This window comes from Crotalus tigris, unplaced genomic scaffold, assembly GCF_016545835.1.
Source record: "Crotalus tigris isolate CLP2741 ecotype Arizona unplaced genomic scaffold, ASM1654583v1 scf7180000017812.1200847, whole genome shotgun sequence".
Classification (NCBI taxonomy): domain Eukaryota; kingdom Metazoa; phylum Chordata; class Lepidosauria; order Squamata; family Viperidae; genus Crotalus; species Crotalus tigris.
The window spans coordinates 660837-677999 of NW_024096651.1; the positions used below are offsets into that span (position 1 = coordinate 660837).

General features: G+C 37.3%; 1 protein-coding gene across 2 annotated transcripts in view; it reads right to left on the minus strand.

Moving 5' to 3' along the window:
- Positions 1-692: 692 nt before the first annotated feature.
- RSPH9 (radial spoke head component 9) overlaps positions 693-17163 on the minus strand; it is a 29734-nt gene continuing 13263 nt past the window's right edge. The window contains exons 5-6 of one of the 2 annotated variants that reach the window (XM_039342745.1): positions 10984-11020; positions 709-953 (exon numbers count right to left, since the gene is read on the minus strand). In XM_039342745.1, coding sequence (XP_039198679.1) covers positions 863-953; positions 10984-11020 — 128 coding nt within the window. In that variant the 3' untranslated portion in view covers positions 709-862. Of the gene's footprint in view, positions 954-10983; positions 11021-17163 lie in introns of both variants that reach the window. The other variant, XM_039342744.1, reaches the window with a different exon arrangement.

Here is a 17163-nt window from a genome sequence, read left to right on the forward strand (position 1 = left end):
TTTCCCGTCCAACCATAATCTGCTTCCTTGTAATTTAAGTCATTGTTTTTCATCCCATCTAAGATTTTCCTTCCTTACAGTTCCTTTACTATCTGGTTACTGTACAATGGGGATATTACTTTGTCATTCCTAAAGTGCACATCAAACATTGGATGCAATATCTTCAGTGTGGTCTGACAAATCTATTTTGACTCTATACTTTTGTGATGCAGCCAAGCATTGCATTTGATTTTTTTTGTAACTATTCTGCAGCACTCCCAGATTCTTTTTGCATATACCCCTGCCTAGTATACTTTCCCACCCCCAACTCTATATTCATATGTTTGATTTGTTGTGTGTGCATGTCCTATTGTAAATGTCTATGGAGATTCTCAGTCATCCAGGTCATGGTTGTCCAAAAGATGCTTTTTCAAAAGGCAACCGGACTTTCTTAGTTTTCCCTTGAAGATGTTTTGTTTCTCCTCCAAGAAACTTCTTCAGTTCTGATTGAATGGTGGAGGATGGAAGAATTTATATTCCTTGCAGTCATCTGGTCATTGGCACTCTTTCTGAGAGTTGTTGAGGCCACTTGGAGATTTATCTGTGCCCCCGGGGTCACCTGAATAATGCAGATGGGTGTGGAACAACTCAACTACTCTCAAAAAGAGTGCTAACTAAACATATTTTTAAAATATGAATCACAAGAAAGTAGACTGATTTCACACTGATTTATTAAATCAAAAATATAGACATAAGTACAAAATAATTACAACATTAGGAGATAGCTTCCTTAATTTTATATGTTTGTGATCTTTACAACATGAAGGGTAAGTCTATGTTCTTCTCTCCGTTGCCAAAATAGATATAACCATGCTGTTTAGTATTAGGAATATGGTAGAATGTGAGTCCAGGCCAGAGTAGACTTCGTAGCACTACTACTCTGCTTCCTCTCTCTACCTGGATGCTCCAGGACCCTATAGAAAAACAAATGTGTTAAATTTTACTAGAAGTAATTACAAGACAAAAGTTGTTGACGCAACACAAAATAGGATCAAATAATTTAGTAATTTAGTAAGCAGAAAATAAGTAAAAAAAATTCTAGCAAATTTAGAAAGTTTTGATATTGATTTTAAATGGAGAGGAACTGGTTTCGACTCAACGTTGGCAAGACAAAGTGTTTCTGAGTTTTTGGCTCCCTGGGCCCAGATGATATTTTATCTCTGACTCTGGACAGTGTAGCATTCCTCCCAGCTGAGTTGCTCTGCAATTTGTTGTCCTACAATCACAGCTCTTGTTCAAGGAATAGGTAGTATCTGCAATGGAGGGGGGCCTTTGCACAATTTGTCTTTCATACCAGGAGACCTTGTTCATAGTACTATTATGTTCATGTCGGAAGCACCTATCAAGATGCTTCCAGGTTGAAAGGATTAGCCGGTGGCCAGAGGACACCTGAGGAGGCTCCTTTCATGTCCCAGATATTTTCTCTCTGAAGTACCTATTTATCTACTTGCCCGTGTGTGCTTTCCAGCTGCTGGGCAGGGCAGGAGCTGGGACAAATTGACCGGCTCATTCAGTCACATAGCTCGCTCTCAGGTTTTGAACTGCTGAACTATCGACCTCTCAATGATCTTCTGACTCAGTGTTCTAAGCACTGAGCTGCTCATGGTCACTAATGCCTGGCTCACTTCCCATTTGGATTACTGCAGTGCATTCCAGCTGGATCTGCCTTGAAGACTGCGAAGAAGTTTCAACTGATCCAGAAGGTGGTGGTGGTGAAGGCAGTGCTAGGTTTATCCATGTAACACTTCTGTTGTGCAAGCTGCACTAGTTCCCAATTTCCTTCTGTGTGCAATTCAAAATGCTGATTATCTTTAAAGCCCTATATGGCCCAGGGCCAGGTTATCTGAGAGACTGCCTCTTTCTAAGGAGATCTACCCATCCTAATAGATCAGATACGGTAGCCACACTCCTAGTTCCTTCCCTTAACCATTGCCGCCTTATTCTAGGAATCATGCCTTTTCCATGACAGTCCCTATCCTACAGAATACTCTTCCACCTGAATATTGGCATGGAAATCTTTTTCATTTAGCCTTTTAAAACCGTTAAGTAGCAGTTTTAAGGCTGTATTAATGTTTTAATTTTTCAGTGTGCCATTTTGGTACTTTCTGAAGAGCTGTTATATTAGTATCATAATAAGCCTCTTTTTGGTCCAGGATAACTAATTATTACATCCATCAAGAATTCTGAAATAAATATTCAGCTATCCAGTTTCTTAACATCTCTGCTTCAATATAAAATTATCTTCATGACCAACAGTTTACAAATATCACCATATTCAGTGAGATCACAGATTCTTAACAGAAAATCACCAATAGAGGAATTAGGAGCAGCAAACACATAAATTGTTCCACACAATCTATGCACAGTAATTTCTTCTGAAACTGCAGTAATCTTTCCTGTAAAAAATGCAACATCTCACCATTATTCCTATGTGTTATTCACATATTGGAAATGAAAAAATACAACATTCCTGTGAGTCATCTTAACTTTCATGCAGTTCTTTCTATCTATCAGATTTAAGGTTTTAAAAACAATATGTATTGTGTATATGCAGACTATACCATGAACAGTAATGTTCGTCTAGCTCAGGGGTAGGCAACCTTGGCTCTATTATGACTTGTGGACTTCAACTCCCAGAATTCCTGAGTCAGCATGGCTGGTTCAGGAATTCTAGGTATTGAAGTCCACAAGTCATAAAAGAGCCAAGGTTCTAGCTAGCTCCTAAAATAAATCTAGTAATATTTACAAAGGTCCCCTACCTGAGCAGGAATAATTTGCTTCTTTGTGGATATTTTGCACTTGTTTCATTATACAAAATTAATTATCTTCTCCTTTTCTAATAATGGCAGGCAATCCCTTCTTAAATTTGTAGCAAGGGGCAAGGAAGAGACAATGCTCTTTTCCCCCTAAAGCAAGAATACATATGTATTGAATGTCATACTTTTTTAAATTGTGATGAGGTATTGTTTTCTAAGGATAAAATTAGTGCTTTACTTCCTGAAAAGCAAGTACACAAAAGTAAGAAAAAGAAACGGCAGAGAGAGTCACAAAGCCTCCATTAGTTTACAGAACAATTCGTTTTCCTTGGTGTTTTATGTGATTCCAACTTTGAAGAAAAGGAGTACCGGTATTAAGGTAGGAAAGGGATTAGTTTCAATGTTAATTTTGCTTTGGTGATGCCAAGAATATTAAAGTATAATTCAAACCTAGACTGATCAATGTGTTCTGAACTAATAACCAGAGAACCATGGGAGTGAAAAAGGAGTATTACAGTGGATTTGCTTCATCCAAAGAAACTTGAAAAGATTGGAGAATTCCAATAAGTATTAAATAAATAGAAATATTCACAGATGGAAATGTCCAGGTAGTTCCTAGAAAAATAATTATAGATATCTTAATACAGAGAGGTTACAGTACTATTCTTGTGGCAATTTCTTTGTGCTTTCTGAATTCCGTATTAAAATGAGTGTTCAAGAACCTATATTAGATACCAGAACACTGAATACATAAATTATACTGATCCCTATACAGTAACTCTGGTGTTAAGATAATAATTTACTCAATGGTACTCTTTTGAATACTTCAGTGACACACACTATTATTTTCTGAAAGTTGAGCTGACCTGTCCCTCCAATTCAACCTATAATAATGATCTGTGTCTTCCCCCCCCCCCCGGTCCGATTTAATTTCCACCACATATTCTCCTTGGGATATCCTCTTTGGGACTGCCATTAAAGGCCATTCACAAATTACAGCTGGTGAATAGAGCAGCTGCTTCCTTTATAAGAAGAAAACTACTGTATATAACAAGCACAGCTTTTTTACCCGTTTCCTGCCAAACAAATGTCAGATCCACTGTTTCTCCTTTGTTAAACTTTAAGCAGCAAACTCAAAGCTTCACCTAATCCAATACTAAGCCTATCTTTTTTGTTATAATCAACATAAAAATTCACATAATCAAGTTCAAGGCAGAATTTAATGAAATTTTAACTAAGTATTTTATCAAGTAAGGAGCTAGAGTTTCTTTAAAGTTTCCTTTAAAAAATCAGTCATTCAATTTAAATTCAAATTGTCTACAAAGAAAGGTAATTTTCATAGGTATTTTTAAAGAGAGCTGCCATGATGCTTTCTAGTATCTAGTATCTATCTGCCAGTATCTAACCATAATCAAGAAGCAACTGATAAGAAGCATTAAAAGAAAAAAAACCACTTCAAAACAATGATAAATCATGACTGCAAAGAAAACAAATATTCGGTGTTCTATGAAGACTGTAAGTCTTGCTCAAATCCAATGTTTTTTGCCACTTAGAATATTCTAGTATAAAGGACTGTTTTTGCTGTTCTTTGATCCAACAGTTTTGTTTCAGTATATGATATGTAAGCCATCCAAATGCCAAATTTATTTATCACATGTAGAATAAAGTATTATACCATTCATATTATAGTTTCTTCAATACGCAGAAATTCTCAGATGAAGCGAGAGAAAATCCTTTAAAACATGTTGAATTATTTCAGCCGTTTTTAATATCAACAACAATAACCTTCTGCATCAGTTCTGGGGGTTGGGAATGGGAGTTCTCTGGGGGTTGGGAATGGGAGTTCTCTGTGACTGGTTCCAGGCGGTATGAGTGGGGAAGGGCAGGTCAAGCCATAAGCCCCTGCAGTGTGGGGTGCCTCAGAGCTTGGGTCTCCCCCCTCTCCTAACATTCTACATGAAACCACTGATAAACTGTCTTTGGCTCAATCGTGACAAGATGGAATGGCTCTGGGATTTTGGTCTCCCAGGGTCTTGTGACTTGTCATATTTGACTATGGATGGGATTGCACTGGTGCACTGAATTGCAGGTCTTCTATGCCAATTGTGCCTTTTCCTGGACTGGGAGGCTCCGCTCATGGTCACTCATGCCTTAGTCACCTCCCAATTGGATCATTGCAATGTGTTTTATATGGGCTGCCCTTGAAGACCGCTCAGAAATTGTAACTGGTCCAGAATGCGGCAGCACACATAGTATTAGGTGCCCCATGGTTCACCCATGTTACACCTCTATTGCAAAAACTGAACTGGCTTCCAGTTTTCTTCTGGGTGCAATTCCAAGTGCTGGTTATTACCTTTAAAGGACCTGGCTAGTTGCAGGCCTGCCTTTTCCTAAGAACATCTGTCCATCCTACTAGATCCAATAGGGATGAGAGAGAGTGACTGGCCCAAGATCACCCAGCTTGCTTTGTGCCTAAGGTGAAACCAGAATTCAATCTCCCAGTTTTTAGCCTGAGGCCTTAACCACCACAACAAATTTGCTTTCCTTGTACTGTGGCAATGCTGCTAACCTCTTTTAATTACTAGCTTTAGTTAATTGGACAAGTCTAACATGTTTATAAGTAAAATGGGCACTTCCCGCCTCAACTGTCAGTATTGAGGTTTTTATCTTCAGTGGATAGAGGGAAGCAGACAAGTAGACAAATCTTTGAGTAGCTGACAGGACACCCCAGCTGCATTATGTCAGCTATGCTGAAGATCAAGTGTATAATATATTCATGAAAAAAGCTTTGCAGAGTTACTTTTTAAACATTTTTTAAATGATAAAGAAAATTTGCTTTTCAAGCTGCACTTGGCAGAGCTACCTAAACCAAGTGTTGTCTCCATTTTTTAAAAAATTGGCCAGTCTAAGCTCCAAAAAAGAAAAGAGGTGTGGGAGGAAAAAGCCTGGGAAAATTATCCTTTGGATGAAGATTGTGAACTTCCGATTTCCCCTCTGGAGCAGGCTACAGTCTTCATCCTGCCAAATATGGGTGGGGATACTAGAGAGGTGCCTACAATTTTCCAAACAAGACATTGCTTGGAATGCTTTTTTGTTCAGCCAACCCCTGCCTTTTAGTTGGACCATCTATCAGAAGCCATCTACCTCCCTCTCTGGTTTTGCTTTTTGTCTAGTCTGCCACCAAATTCATATCTCACCCTCACGTCTGCCTGGGTCTCTGGCCTGAAACATCTACTGTAAGCTAGTTATGGAGATTATTTAAAAAACTAAAGTTCAACTGAGAAGCTCTTGAAACAACAGAGAGCTAATCCACTTCAAATTCATTCTTCTATAACACTGCTGCTTTGGATGTATTTCAATGTTTATATTTTAATGTGGTGCCTAGTAGAAAAGCAAGTAAGTCATCATTTAGTAAAATTTAACAGTCCCCAAAGGTAGTATCAGGATAATAAAAGCAAGAACACCTGACTCAGAAGTTATTACAATTAAGACAGTAGCAGAATTATACTAACACACATTTATGATGGATATGAAATTGGCTAAGTTCATAAACATTTATATCTTTTATTGGTCATCACTTCCCTGAAGTTAGAATGTCAACAGAACTGTACTAATTTATTTCTGTTGTACTCATGTGTAAAGTTCCATTTAGATTTTATACTGTTTGTATCTTTCCCTATATATTTAGCATAGCAATAGCAATAATACTTAGACTTATATACCACTTTGTAGTGCTTTACAGCCATCTCTAAGAGGTTTATAGAGTCAGCATATTGCTTCCAACAATCTGGGCCTTCATTTTATCGACCTCAGAGGGACAGAAGGCTGAGCTAACCTTGAGCCGATCAGAATCGAACTATTGGCAGTTGGCAGAATTAGCCTGCAATACTGCATTCTAACCACTATGCCACCAAGGCTCGATGGATACCATTATAGTATTAAATATAGTATCAATACAATATAATTGTAGTATTATAGTTTTCCCAAAGCTTATGCACGTTGCACAGATTTAACTGGAAGGGCAACCCATACTGTCCATTTAATGGTGTTTAATATGATGCTCTTTGGAACATCATTCTCCCATGGGAGAGATTAGCTCTGATCTATTGGCATTCAGAAAATCCCTGAAAACTATGGTCTTCCAGTACATTTGGAGATCCCAGGAAAAAGGCAAGCCCACAAAACTGTTAACATTGTGTGTAGGATGCTGGTCCATTCCCTTCACTCTTATTTATATACAAATATAATTGGCTGTCTTATTGTATGCCACCCAGAGTCACAGGAGACGGGTAGCTATATAAATCTGATAAATAATATCATATACTTACAATTGTTTGTGCCTTTCAAAACATGTCTGAATTTATTTTTACACTGAATTGTCAGTGAAGAAACGAAAAGCTTAATTTAATATCTCATTCTTAAAAGTTATTTCATATAACAGCAAAAATCGCATTGTCTATGATACTTCTTTAGGCTACCTAAATCTATTTTATAGTCAGTGTGAATATCACCGTGAACCACTGAATAAATTAGTACCAATCTATAAAATGCTTTCAAGAGTTGTTCTTGGACAATTATTTTAGCCTCCTAACTGCCATGATAGGAAAGCATTCATCTAATACCTTTTTTTTTTTTATTCTATGAAGATCTACTGTGAACTTTTCTCTAAATTATTCCCAGGGAACAAACTGTACTTGTCCTTGGGAAGTGATAAATCATAGTCAGTACCTATCCTTGTACTCACCAAAGTGTTATTTTGTTTTTCCCTTGAAAATGCAGTTCTGAGATGTAGCACTTTTAGAGGAGGGACTTGATAGGTACTGAACTTCACCAGCTAAGCAGAACATGCCTCTCCAGCTTCCATTGTTAATATCAGAAAAGAGAAAGGAGCTACAAAAACACTCATGCTTTTATTGTCAAGATGGAAGCTGACTAAAACCATATTTCCCCCATTTAAATGACAGTAATAATTATGGCAAAAGTAGTTTATTTCCCAATATTTCTTGCTAAAGTTTATTCAGTCTGGAGCTTAGCTCTGAGCCTTATCTCATCCTATCATGTAAGTTTTTAGATAATGAATACAGCCTAGTTGTGCATATTTTGCAAGCCCTTTAAGGGTCATGACTTACAAATTACCAAAATGAACCATGCATTACAATTTTGTCACTGTTTATCTAATTCAGGAGAAAAAAAACATAACAACATTAAAAGACATACGTTTTTTAGTCTTAGAGCAGTCTGTACTAATAAAATAGTACAGATTCTAGTCTATTAATTCTTCTGTTCATGTCCAAGTATATTATTTTTAAAAGGAATTCAGGACAAAAAGTTTCCAAGTAATCACTAAGATTTCTGTCTTAAGTTCTGAGGGCCCTTAAATTACATGGAACCTTCCTTTTTGGTTATATACTTCTGCAGGATTTTAATAGAGATAGCAAAGGCAGTTGCTATAGAAACATCTTTGGAACATGCTAGGTAGCACGTAGCATCTACCTGAAAAGCCCTGGATTAATATATCATCTTCCCAGTTCTTCAAATCCTATTGATCATGCAGAATAAAATGGAAATAGTCTTTTGCCACATTCATTACATCAAATGAAATTGGGCCACTTTTAAACATTACTGCTAGTTTCCAAACTAAAGTAAATTTTTCAAATTTGTACCCTTTGTTAGAAGACTCATCAGATGATCAAAGAAACAATGACTTACCGTGTTTCAGCATTATGATCTTTCTGCTTTTTAGATATTCTTTACTTTCACAACAATGAATAGAACAGCGACAATAGAGAGCTTTTTGTACTTTGGCATTTCTTAAATCAAATTAAAATATTTATCTTTTACAAAAGTTATAGCCACCTCATGTCTTGATTTGATTATTGGTTTTGGCGTAAGAAAAATAGTAATTAGGAGTTCCATTATGATTAAAAGACTGTTCTGAACAGCCTATCTATCCCAAAATAAAGTAAGATACTCTAAGAATGAATCAGTCTGGTAAATATTTTACCTCATCAAACCATCTGTTTATTATCCAATAAAAAATGAATATTCTACAAAGATCATTGACTAACTTGGATCATTTTCCACCTTTCTACTTTTCATATGCTAAATCTTGCAGCTAATTAAAGACATCTAAGCTTCTCTACCATTCGTTTGAATCTAAGTCTCACATTAGGGCATACTACTTAATATGTCCTCAATTTCTAAATGGATCCACATATACAATAAACCAAAATAAATATATTAATAATAAGGAAATACAGAAATCATATCATAAATTACTATAACAGAAAATAATAGGTATATTGATAATAGGTTCTGAATTAATACCCTTCTGAAAAGGTTTGTTTTTAAGGCATTTCTAAAGATCAGTCGTGATGGAGTCATTCTGTATGTAGAGATTCTGCTAATGTCATCTATACCAGGGGTCTGCAACCTTGACAACTTTAAGACTTGTGGACTTCAGCTCCCAGAATTCTGGGAGCTGAAGTCCACAAGTCTTGAAGTTGTCAAGATTGCAGACCCCTGATTGTCAAGATTGCAGACCCCTGATCTATACAAAGCAGGGATTGCAATCTTCTTCTGCATAGGGGCCAGAGGCCATGTCTGTGAATAAATGATAGGCGTTTTTCTCCCTCTCTCTCTCAAGTGAATACATTTGCACTTGGAAGGATTTTGAGGGAGAAACCATCGAGATTCTTCTTAGGGGGAAAAAGGGAGGTGTAACCAAAGAGGATAATGAGGACATGATCCACAACATCTTGGCACAACCTTGTGATTGGGAACAGAAATGCTTTTGTTCCCAATCACAAGACTGGGAAGGAAGAGATCTTAGTAAACAAAGGTATCTTATAAAATACATAAATATATTTACAGTGTATACATACTTCTAACATGAACCAAATCATTACAATTTATTAAAATAATGCAGGTCTATATCAGGCCTGAGATAGAACTACAAACTTGAATTCTTTTTTAGGACCACCATGGATCAGGTAGATATGCTGTTTCTTTTTGGAAGTATGAGCCAGATGATTTAGGGTGGCAATACAGATCCAGTCTTTGAGCCATAAGTTGCTAACCCCCGAGCATTTGAAATTCTTGTTCTTTTCATCCCTTATCTGCTTTTTTTCCCAAAACATGAATAAACAGCAATAAATAGGCTTCACTGTATTACTTTCAACTGTAAGAAAATGAATGGAAATTTTTTCTTCCCATTTTAAATAAATCACAGCTATCTATGTCATCTAAAAACAGAGAACTAATCTATTTAAATTAGGTATAAACTACCAGCAATAGTAGGATTGCATGATGTGCTCCTGCTAAGAAAAAAAAATCTGAAAATTATCTGTTTAGAATGCTGGTAAAAAAATATCTGTCCATTTTATGGCAGCCTGTTGCTTGGAAATTTAATGGGAATTTCATTTTAGTTCTCTATTTTATATCATGTACATAAACTTGACTTTAATCTCTCCTTTATTACACCAAATATTGTGGTAGCCTTTTGCTTTTAAAGAATCTCTAAATCTGTCCGATAAGGTATTCGTTCTTTCATTTCTATTACATCATATCAGAATATATAATAAATTGTAAAAATGAGTTTCAGATATGATTTACTCCCAGAATATTAATTTCCACAGCAGTCCTGTTATGTCTGTTCTTGAAATGTTGGGAATATACTGCCAAGACTAAAAGCAAGACCATTCAATAACTATGTCCATTTATTGCATTAAGTCGTGTTGTGGTTTTAAAAATTCTGGTTTGGAGCAATGAGTGAATCCTATTTTTGTTTGTCATGCTCAACAAAACACATGGATGAAATTGGTCTTGGAATGCCTTCCATATAAAAACAATCCACTGAATCATATTAATGCTTTCCTTTGAATTACATCCCATATAGTTTTCTCCATCTGCATTTTTCAATGTTAGTTATTATCTCTGTTAGGTGGTATAATAATAAATAATAAACTACTTTAATAAATAAATGAGATCACACAGAAATCAGCTGACAAACGTACTTGATATATTTTAAATAATCAAGCTAACATCACAATAGATTCTTTTATACAGAGGTGATCAACCTGTGCCCCCCCAAATGTCCATCATCTCCAGTTGAATGATGGAGTCGTTTTTAGCACATCTGCTTATAACATCAATCTGAATCAGAAACAATGGCAAATGTTAGATTTACCTAATGTTTGAAGAGACACTCCAATTGTATAACAACACTGAAAGAAAAAAAAATGTGAATCAGGAATCCCGGTATATATCTGGCAGAGGGTCGGTTAAATCCCTTTAATTAAAATATGAAAAATAATCTGCAGCTATATTCTTGAAATGCTAAAATAATACCATATCTGTGTCCTCAAATATTCAATAGTTCAGGAAAAATATAGGTGGTTAGAAAAACAAAAAACAGTAATTCTAACTGGTTCTGTTCATATTACTGTGTTCCATAAGGACTGATTCCAGACCAAAAAAAATCACACTTCCAGGGAACACCCTATGATCAGTGTAGAATAGCAAAATGTCAGTACAGACACAGTTTCTTGGCAGGAAGAGGATGAGTGTGAGGCCTTTGATAAGAAAAATCATGGGAGATCCTGATTTGAACAGATAAACTGTTGATACTAAGAAATCTACTGAAAAGGCCAATACGCTTTTTTGAAAATTGTGTGAGCTCCAGCAGAGCTGACAGTCTCCTCTCCATATCCATAGTTCAAGAGGTCAATATATACCACACACAGTCTGGTTCCTCTGTCTTCACCTCACTAAAGAGTCCAAAACTTTCTCATGTTACTTCATTAGGGTTTCTTCCTGCAGTGCTATTGAGCCTGGCACCACAGTGCCCCCTACCGGAGTTGGTTGGTATAGCAGCCCAAAGTTTAAACAGCCCAAAGTTTAGACAGAGGAAAAGGAAAGACAAAATCCATTTACCTGCTATCTTGGCCAGCAGCCAGATTATTATATCCCACCAGTCTGGGGAATAATTTATTTTCTAAACCGTCAAATGAGTTTGCTACTTCAGCAACTCATATCCTTGGGTCCTGGCACTGCTTCATGGATTTTTCTTTTTTGTTTAGTGTTGTACCATTTCCAAGTTTTTAAAGTACAGATTCTGAACGCTGCCCTTCTCTACTGACAAATGCACCAGATTCGATTTTGCTCTGACCCTATTCCACTCCATCTTTACAGCTTCATCCCCTTCCCAGTTCTATTATTTCCCCAACACAATTATTTTGCCCTCATCCATTACAGACCTTTTAGTTTCATAAAACAACTTGAAAGGGTCTTGTCCCCGTGTGGCTTTTGGCAGGCTCAAAAGTAAAGTGCTTTGGCTCTTTCACTGGATTGTGGAGGTGCTGCTTAGTGTTAAACTATGAAGGGGGAAGGCTCGGGTCACATCTGTGAAACGTTAGCAGAGAGAGGAGGACGAGGAAAGTAGGTGGCCAGCACAGCACAGCACTTTGTTGGGTTTTGCAAGGCCACTTGGGAGATAGGCGGCCATTTGTCTTGGAACCACTTCCATCCAATCCCGATAACAAGCTGCCTTGCCGTCTGCTTGCTGGCTAGGGGGCTGTAAATACCTTGGCAGACTTAGGCCTCCTGAATGGCTGGAGACAGAGCTTGATAGGGGATTAATCACTCTAGGAGGGGGGGCTTTGAAGGGGAATTAATTAGCTGTGCTAATGCTTAGAGATAAAGCAGGTTCATGTTTCTCAGCCTCAGTCCTCCCAGCACTTGTGGCTTTTGCAGGATCCAGAAAAACAGTATCAGAAAGGCTTTGTAAATATTTGAAGAAAATCCACCAACAGTCCATTCATCGCTAGATACATGAATGTAAATTTATTTATCTATTTATTATTTTCTCAATTTCTATAGCCACCTACCTCACATTTATTCTTTTGGGCAGCTATAAGCATGAAAAAAATGTTAAATAATAATAAAAAAGAACAGATTTAACAGCCAATGTTAAAAAAAAAACAAAAGTACTAATGATAAACCAACACAGCCATTGCCACATATTCTGATCTCCACGCCCATGCCTTTATGGCCTTACAAAAGGCCAATAAGGTTGGAGTCAATATAATTTCTGGGGGGAATGATGTTTCAAAGGGCAGGCACTGTGATGGAAAGACCCTCTTCCTGAGCTCCCACAGAAATACACTTCCTAACAGAAAGGACTTGGCCCCTCCTATCGGTAGTCCAATATTATACAATTCAGCTAATTCTCAGAAGCCTGGAAAAAAGAGCAATGCCAATCTGAAACCAGAATTAAGTTCTAGTAATGAGCTACAGTATGTTCATCATCTTTCCCTAGTTTGGAAAGAGCTGGCATATGCACAAGTCATATATAGTTCAAAGGGACTATTATTAAAATATAGTACTGTATTGAACTACTGCCACATGTATCTTAGGAAGATCTATATCCTGAGACTAATTCTAAAAGCATGCCAACTTAACTGTAGACAAAACCCAGGTCAGCAATTTGTACAGTACAAAATTACACCATATGTTTAGCATTGTGAAGTGATTCTCACATCTGCTACATTTGAGAAACAAAACATCCATAGGAAGCCTACGTTTGCTGAATCTGCTTCTCATATTTCAGATTTCATAGCTCTGTAGTGAGACATGTTTACATTCTCCCAGACACAGAAGCCACCATTCCATGATCATTTCTCTGCCATTTTTTTCCTAGACCTTCCTGAAAATGTTTTCTCTGAGGAAAATATAGAGAAGAAAAATTCGCTTTCACACAATTTCCCATTTTTTTTCAAAAATAAATATGGTTCTTTCCCCATCAATTTGAATATATCTTTGGCTATGCATTTATGATAACATGAATGAATGTTGACTGCGAGTTACCCTATATAATTTTACAAAACCCATGCTATTTAATAGCATCATCTGTACAAAGCAGTATCAACGATGGAAGCTTTGCTTAAAGTCATAAAGATTGATGTGGGAATATTTTTCTTTCTGACTCCAGCATTTTGCTTCCAAAATCTGTATAGTTCATCATCAAGTAAACAATGGCTGGGTCATGTAAAGTGCAATTCCTCTGTTATGTCACAAGATATGAACAAACAAATAAACTTAAACATGATAGACTTTATACTGGATGGAAGGATTAGATTAGATTAGATTAGATTAGATTTTTGTAGAATTATAGAACTGGCAGGGACTTCAGAGGTCTTCTAGTCCAACCTCCTGCCCTAGGCAGAAGTCTTTATTCCATCCTGGACAAATGGTTGTCCAATCCTTTCTTAAAACCACCAGAAATGGAGCATCCACAACTCCGGAAGTCAAGCTGTTCCATTAACTAATTGTTCTCACTGTCAGGAAATTTCTCCTTAGTTCCAAGCTGTATCTCTAACTTCCGCCCATTGCTTCTTGTCTTCTTGTCAGATGCTTTGTTAGGCTAAACATATCTAATTGCCTTAGCCGTTCATCTTTCGGTTTAGCTTCCAGATCCCGATCATCTTTGTTGCTCTTCTCTGCACTCTTTCTGGGGCCCCAGCATCTTTTTTGTATCATGGTGACCAGAACTGGTTGCAGTATTCCATGTATGGTCTTCTAATATAGTATAGAGTGGTTCTATCACTTCTCATGTTCCTGATGCTGTATCTGTTGATGCAGCCTAGGACCGCATTGACTTTTCTGGCAGCTGCAGCACACAGCTGGCTCATACTTACGTGGTGGTGCACTAGGACACCTAGATCCCTCTTACAGTTATTATTGTTGGGACAGGTACTGCCTATTCTATGCATTTGGTTTTTCCTGCCTAAGTGCACAAACTTACTTTTCTCATCACTGAACTGCATCTTGTTGGATACAGTCCAATGCCCAAGTCTATCAAAATCCTTCTGAATCTTAAGTCTATTTTCCAAAGATGCAGTTCAGTGGTGAGGAAAGTAAGGGTTTTTTTCTCATCAATGAACTTCTTCTTGGATAGGGCCCAATGCTCAAGTCTGTCAAGATCCTTCTGAACCTTCAGTCTGTCTTCCAAAGGATTAGCAATTCTAGCTAGTTTGGTGTCACCTGCAGATTTGATGATTGCCCCTTCAATCCCCTCATCTAGGTCATTTATGAAGATCTTGAAAATTATTGGTTTCAAGACAGAACCTTGAGGTACTCCACACTTCCTTCCATATAGATGTAGTTCCATTGAGGACCATATGCTACAGTTGGTCAGCCAACTGCAAATCCATCTGGCAGTAGTACTATTTATCCTATCTATCATATATCATATCATATGGTATTATATTACATTACATTATGTTACATTACATAATTCATTATAATAATCCCTCCTCATGAGACAGACAAGTTTGTGATATTAAAAAGAATGGCTCTGGTCAAAAATGGTAGGGAAATGTCTAAATTAGCAGCCCCCAACCTTTTGGACACCAGGAGCTGGTTCCGTTAAGAGAGGTTTTTCCATAGATCAAAGGGGGCATGGTTTCTCATACTGTCTGTATCCCACGGATAGAGCTTCACTTGTTTGCGTGGCCCGATTTCTGGCATGCCACAGCCTGGTGACGGTCCATGGACCAGGGATTGGGGACCCCTGGTCTAAATCTTTTAAAAGAGACAATGATTCACTATGATAACTTTTATTTCTCTTTCTACTTTTTTGCAATAATATCTAAAGGCAAAAATCTATCTCTTAAAGTATTTTAAAATTTAAAATTATCCCTAATTCCAATTTACCAATTTCAGCTCGTAAACAAACAACCTGAAATAAAAACAATTGTTTTAAACAAACTTTGAAATGACATAAGTTTGCTAAATGTAATACAGCTGCCAACTAAAAAGAATGAAACAAAAAATCAGAGACAAGGAAAAAATCTTTGCTACAAAATCAAATCCCTACCCTAAACCTCATAATTCAAATCTATGAGCATCTTGCTTTAACATCTTATTAAATATAGTCAAGGAAGCACACGGAGTGGCATTGGTTAAATAACCATGGATTTTCATTGCCTTGCAGTAGGAACTACAATTTTTGTATACCATAGCAAGTGTATGGTCACAATTCTCCATTGCTCAGACTGCTGCAGATTGTCGACTATGTAGCTAAGTGCAATAGTTCATCAAGGAAAAGTTTGAACCAAACCTCAAGATAGAAGGTTAGAGTTAACAAGACCACATTTAGATAAGACAAAGCAATATTGGATGGAAGGGGCATGTAAAATGCTCATAAAAGCTCCTCTATCACTGGTAGTCTTATCTCACACAGCAGGACACCGGCTGCTACAAACCCTTCCTAATTAGGAGGAAACGTAAGAGTTTAAACAGCTCAGGGTGCTGACACATGAAGCAGACAAAACTACCCAATGAAAAGATGTGACAGGCTTTGTATGGCTTTTGTTTAAAAACTCACAGCACTGATCATTTATTTTGTTATTATATAAAAAAAGGAATGTGCAGTTCAAGTTAATTCAATTCTGAAGTAGATTCTCTCCAGTTTTGTATAAAATTGGTACTGTATCTAATTCTCCTAAGCTTACGGTACATGTGATTTTTCAACGTGTATATTTTTGCACACTACTACACATAACATATACAGACAGTCCTCGACTTACAACAGTTCATTTAGTGACTATTCAAAGTTACAACGGCACTGAAAAAAGGGACTTATGACCATTTTTCACGCTTATTAGCATTGCAACATCCCTAGAGTCAAATGATCAAAATTCAGACGCTTGGCAACTAACTCATATTTATGACCGTTGCAGTGCTCTGGGGTCATGTAATCACCTTTTGTGACCTTCTGACAAGCAAAGTCAAATGAGAAAGAGAGATTCACTTAACAACCATATGCCTAACTTAACAACCGCAGTAATTCACTTAACAACTGTAGCAAAAAGGTTGTAAAATGGGGCAAAACTAAATTAACAAATGTCTCATTTGGCAACATAAATTTTGGGCTCAGTTGTGGTCATAAGTTGAAGATTACCTGTACTTTTTGGACACAGCTTTCAAGTTACAAATTATTATTTGATGACAATATGTTGTTGTTGTTGTTGTTAATTGCGAAGTCGTGTCCGACCCATCGCGACCCCATGGACAACGTTCCTCCAGGTCTTCCTGTCCTCTACCATCTTCTGGAGTCCATTTAAGTTCACACCTACTGCTTCAGTGACTCCATCCAGCCATCTCATTCTCTGTCGTCCCCTTCTTCTATTGCCCTCAATCTTTCCCAGCATTAGGCCTTCTCCAGTGAGTCCTTCCTTCTCATTAGGTGGCCAAAGTATTTGAGTTTCAACTTCAGGATCTGGCCTTCTAAAGAGCAGTCGGGGTTGATCTCTTCTAGGACTGACCGGTTTGAACGCCTTGCAGTCCAAGGGACTCGCAGGAGTCT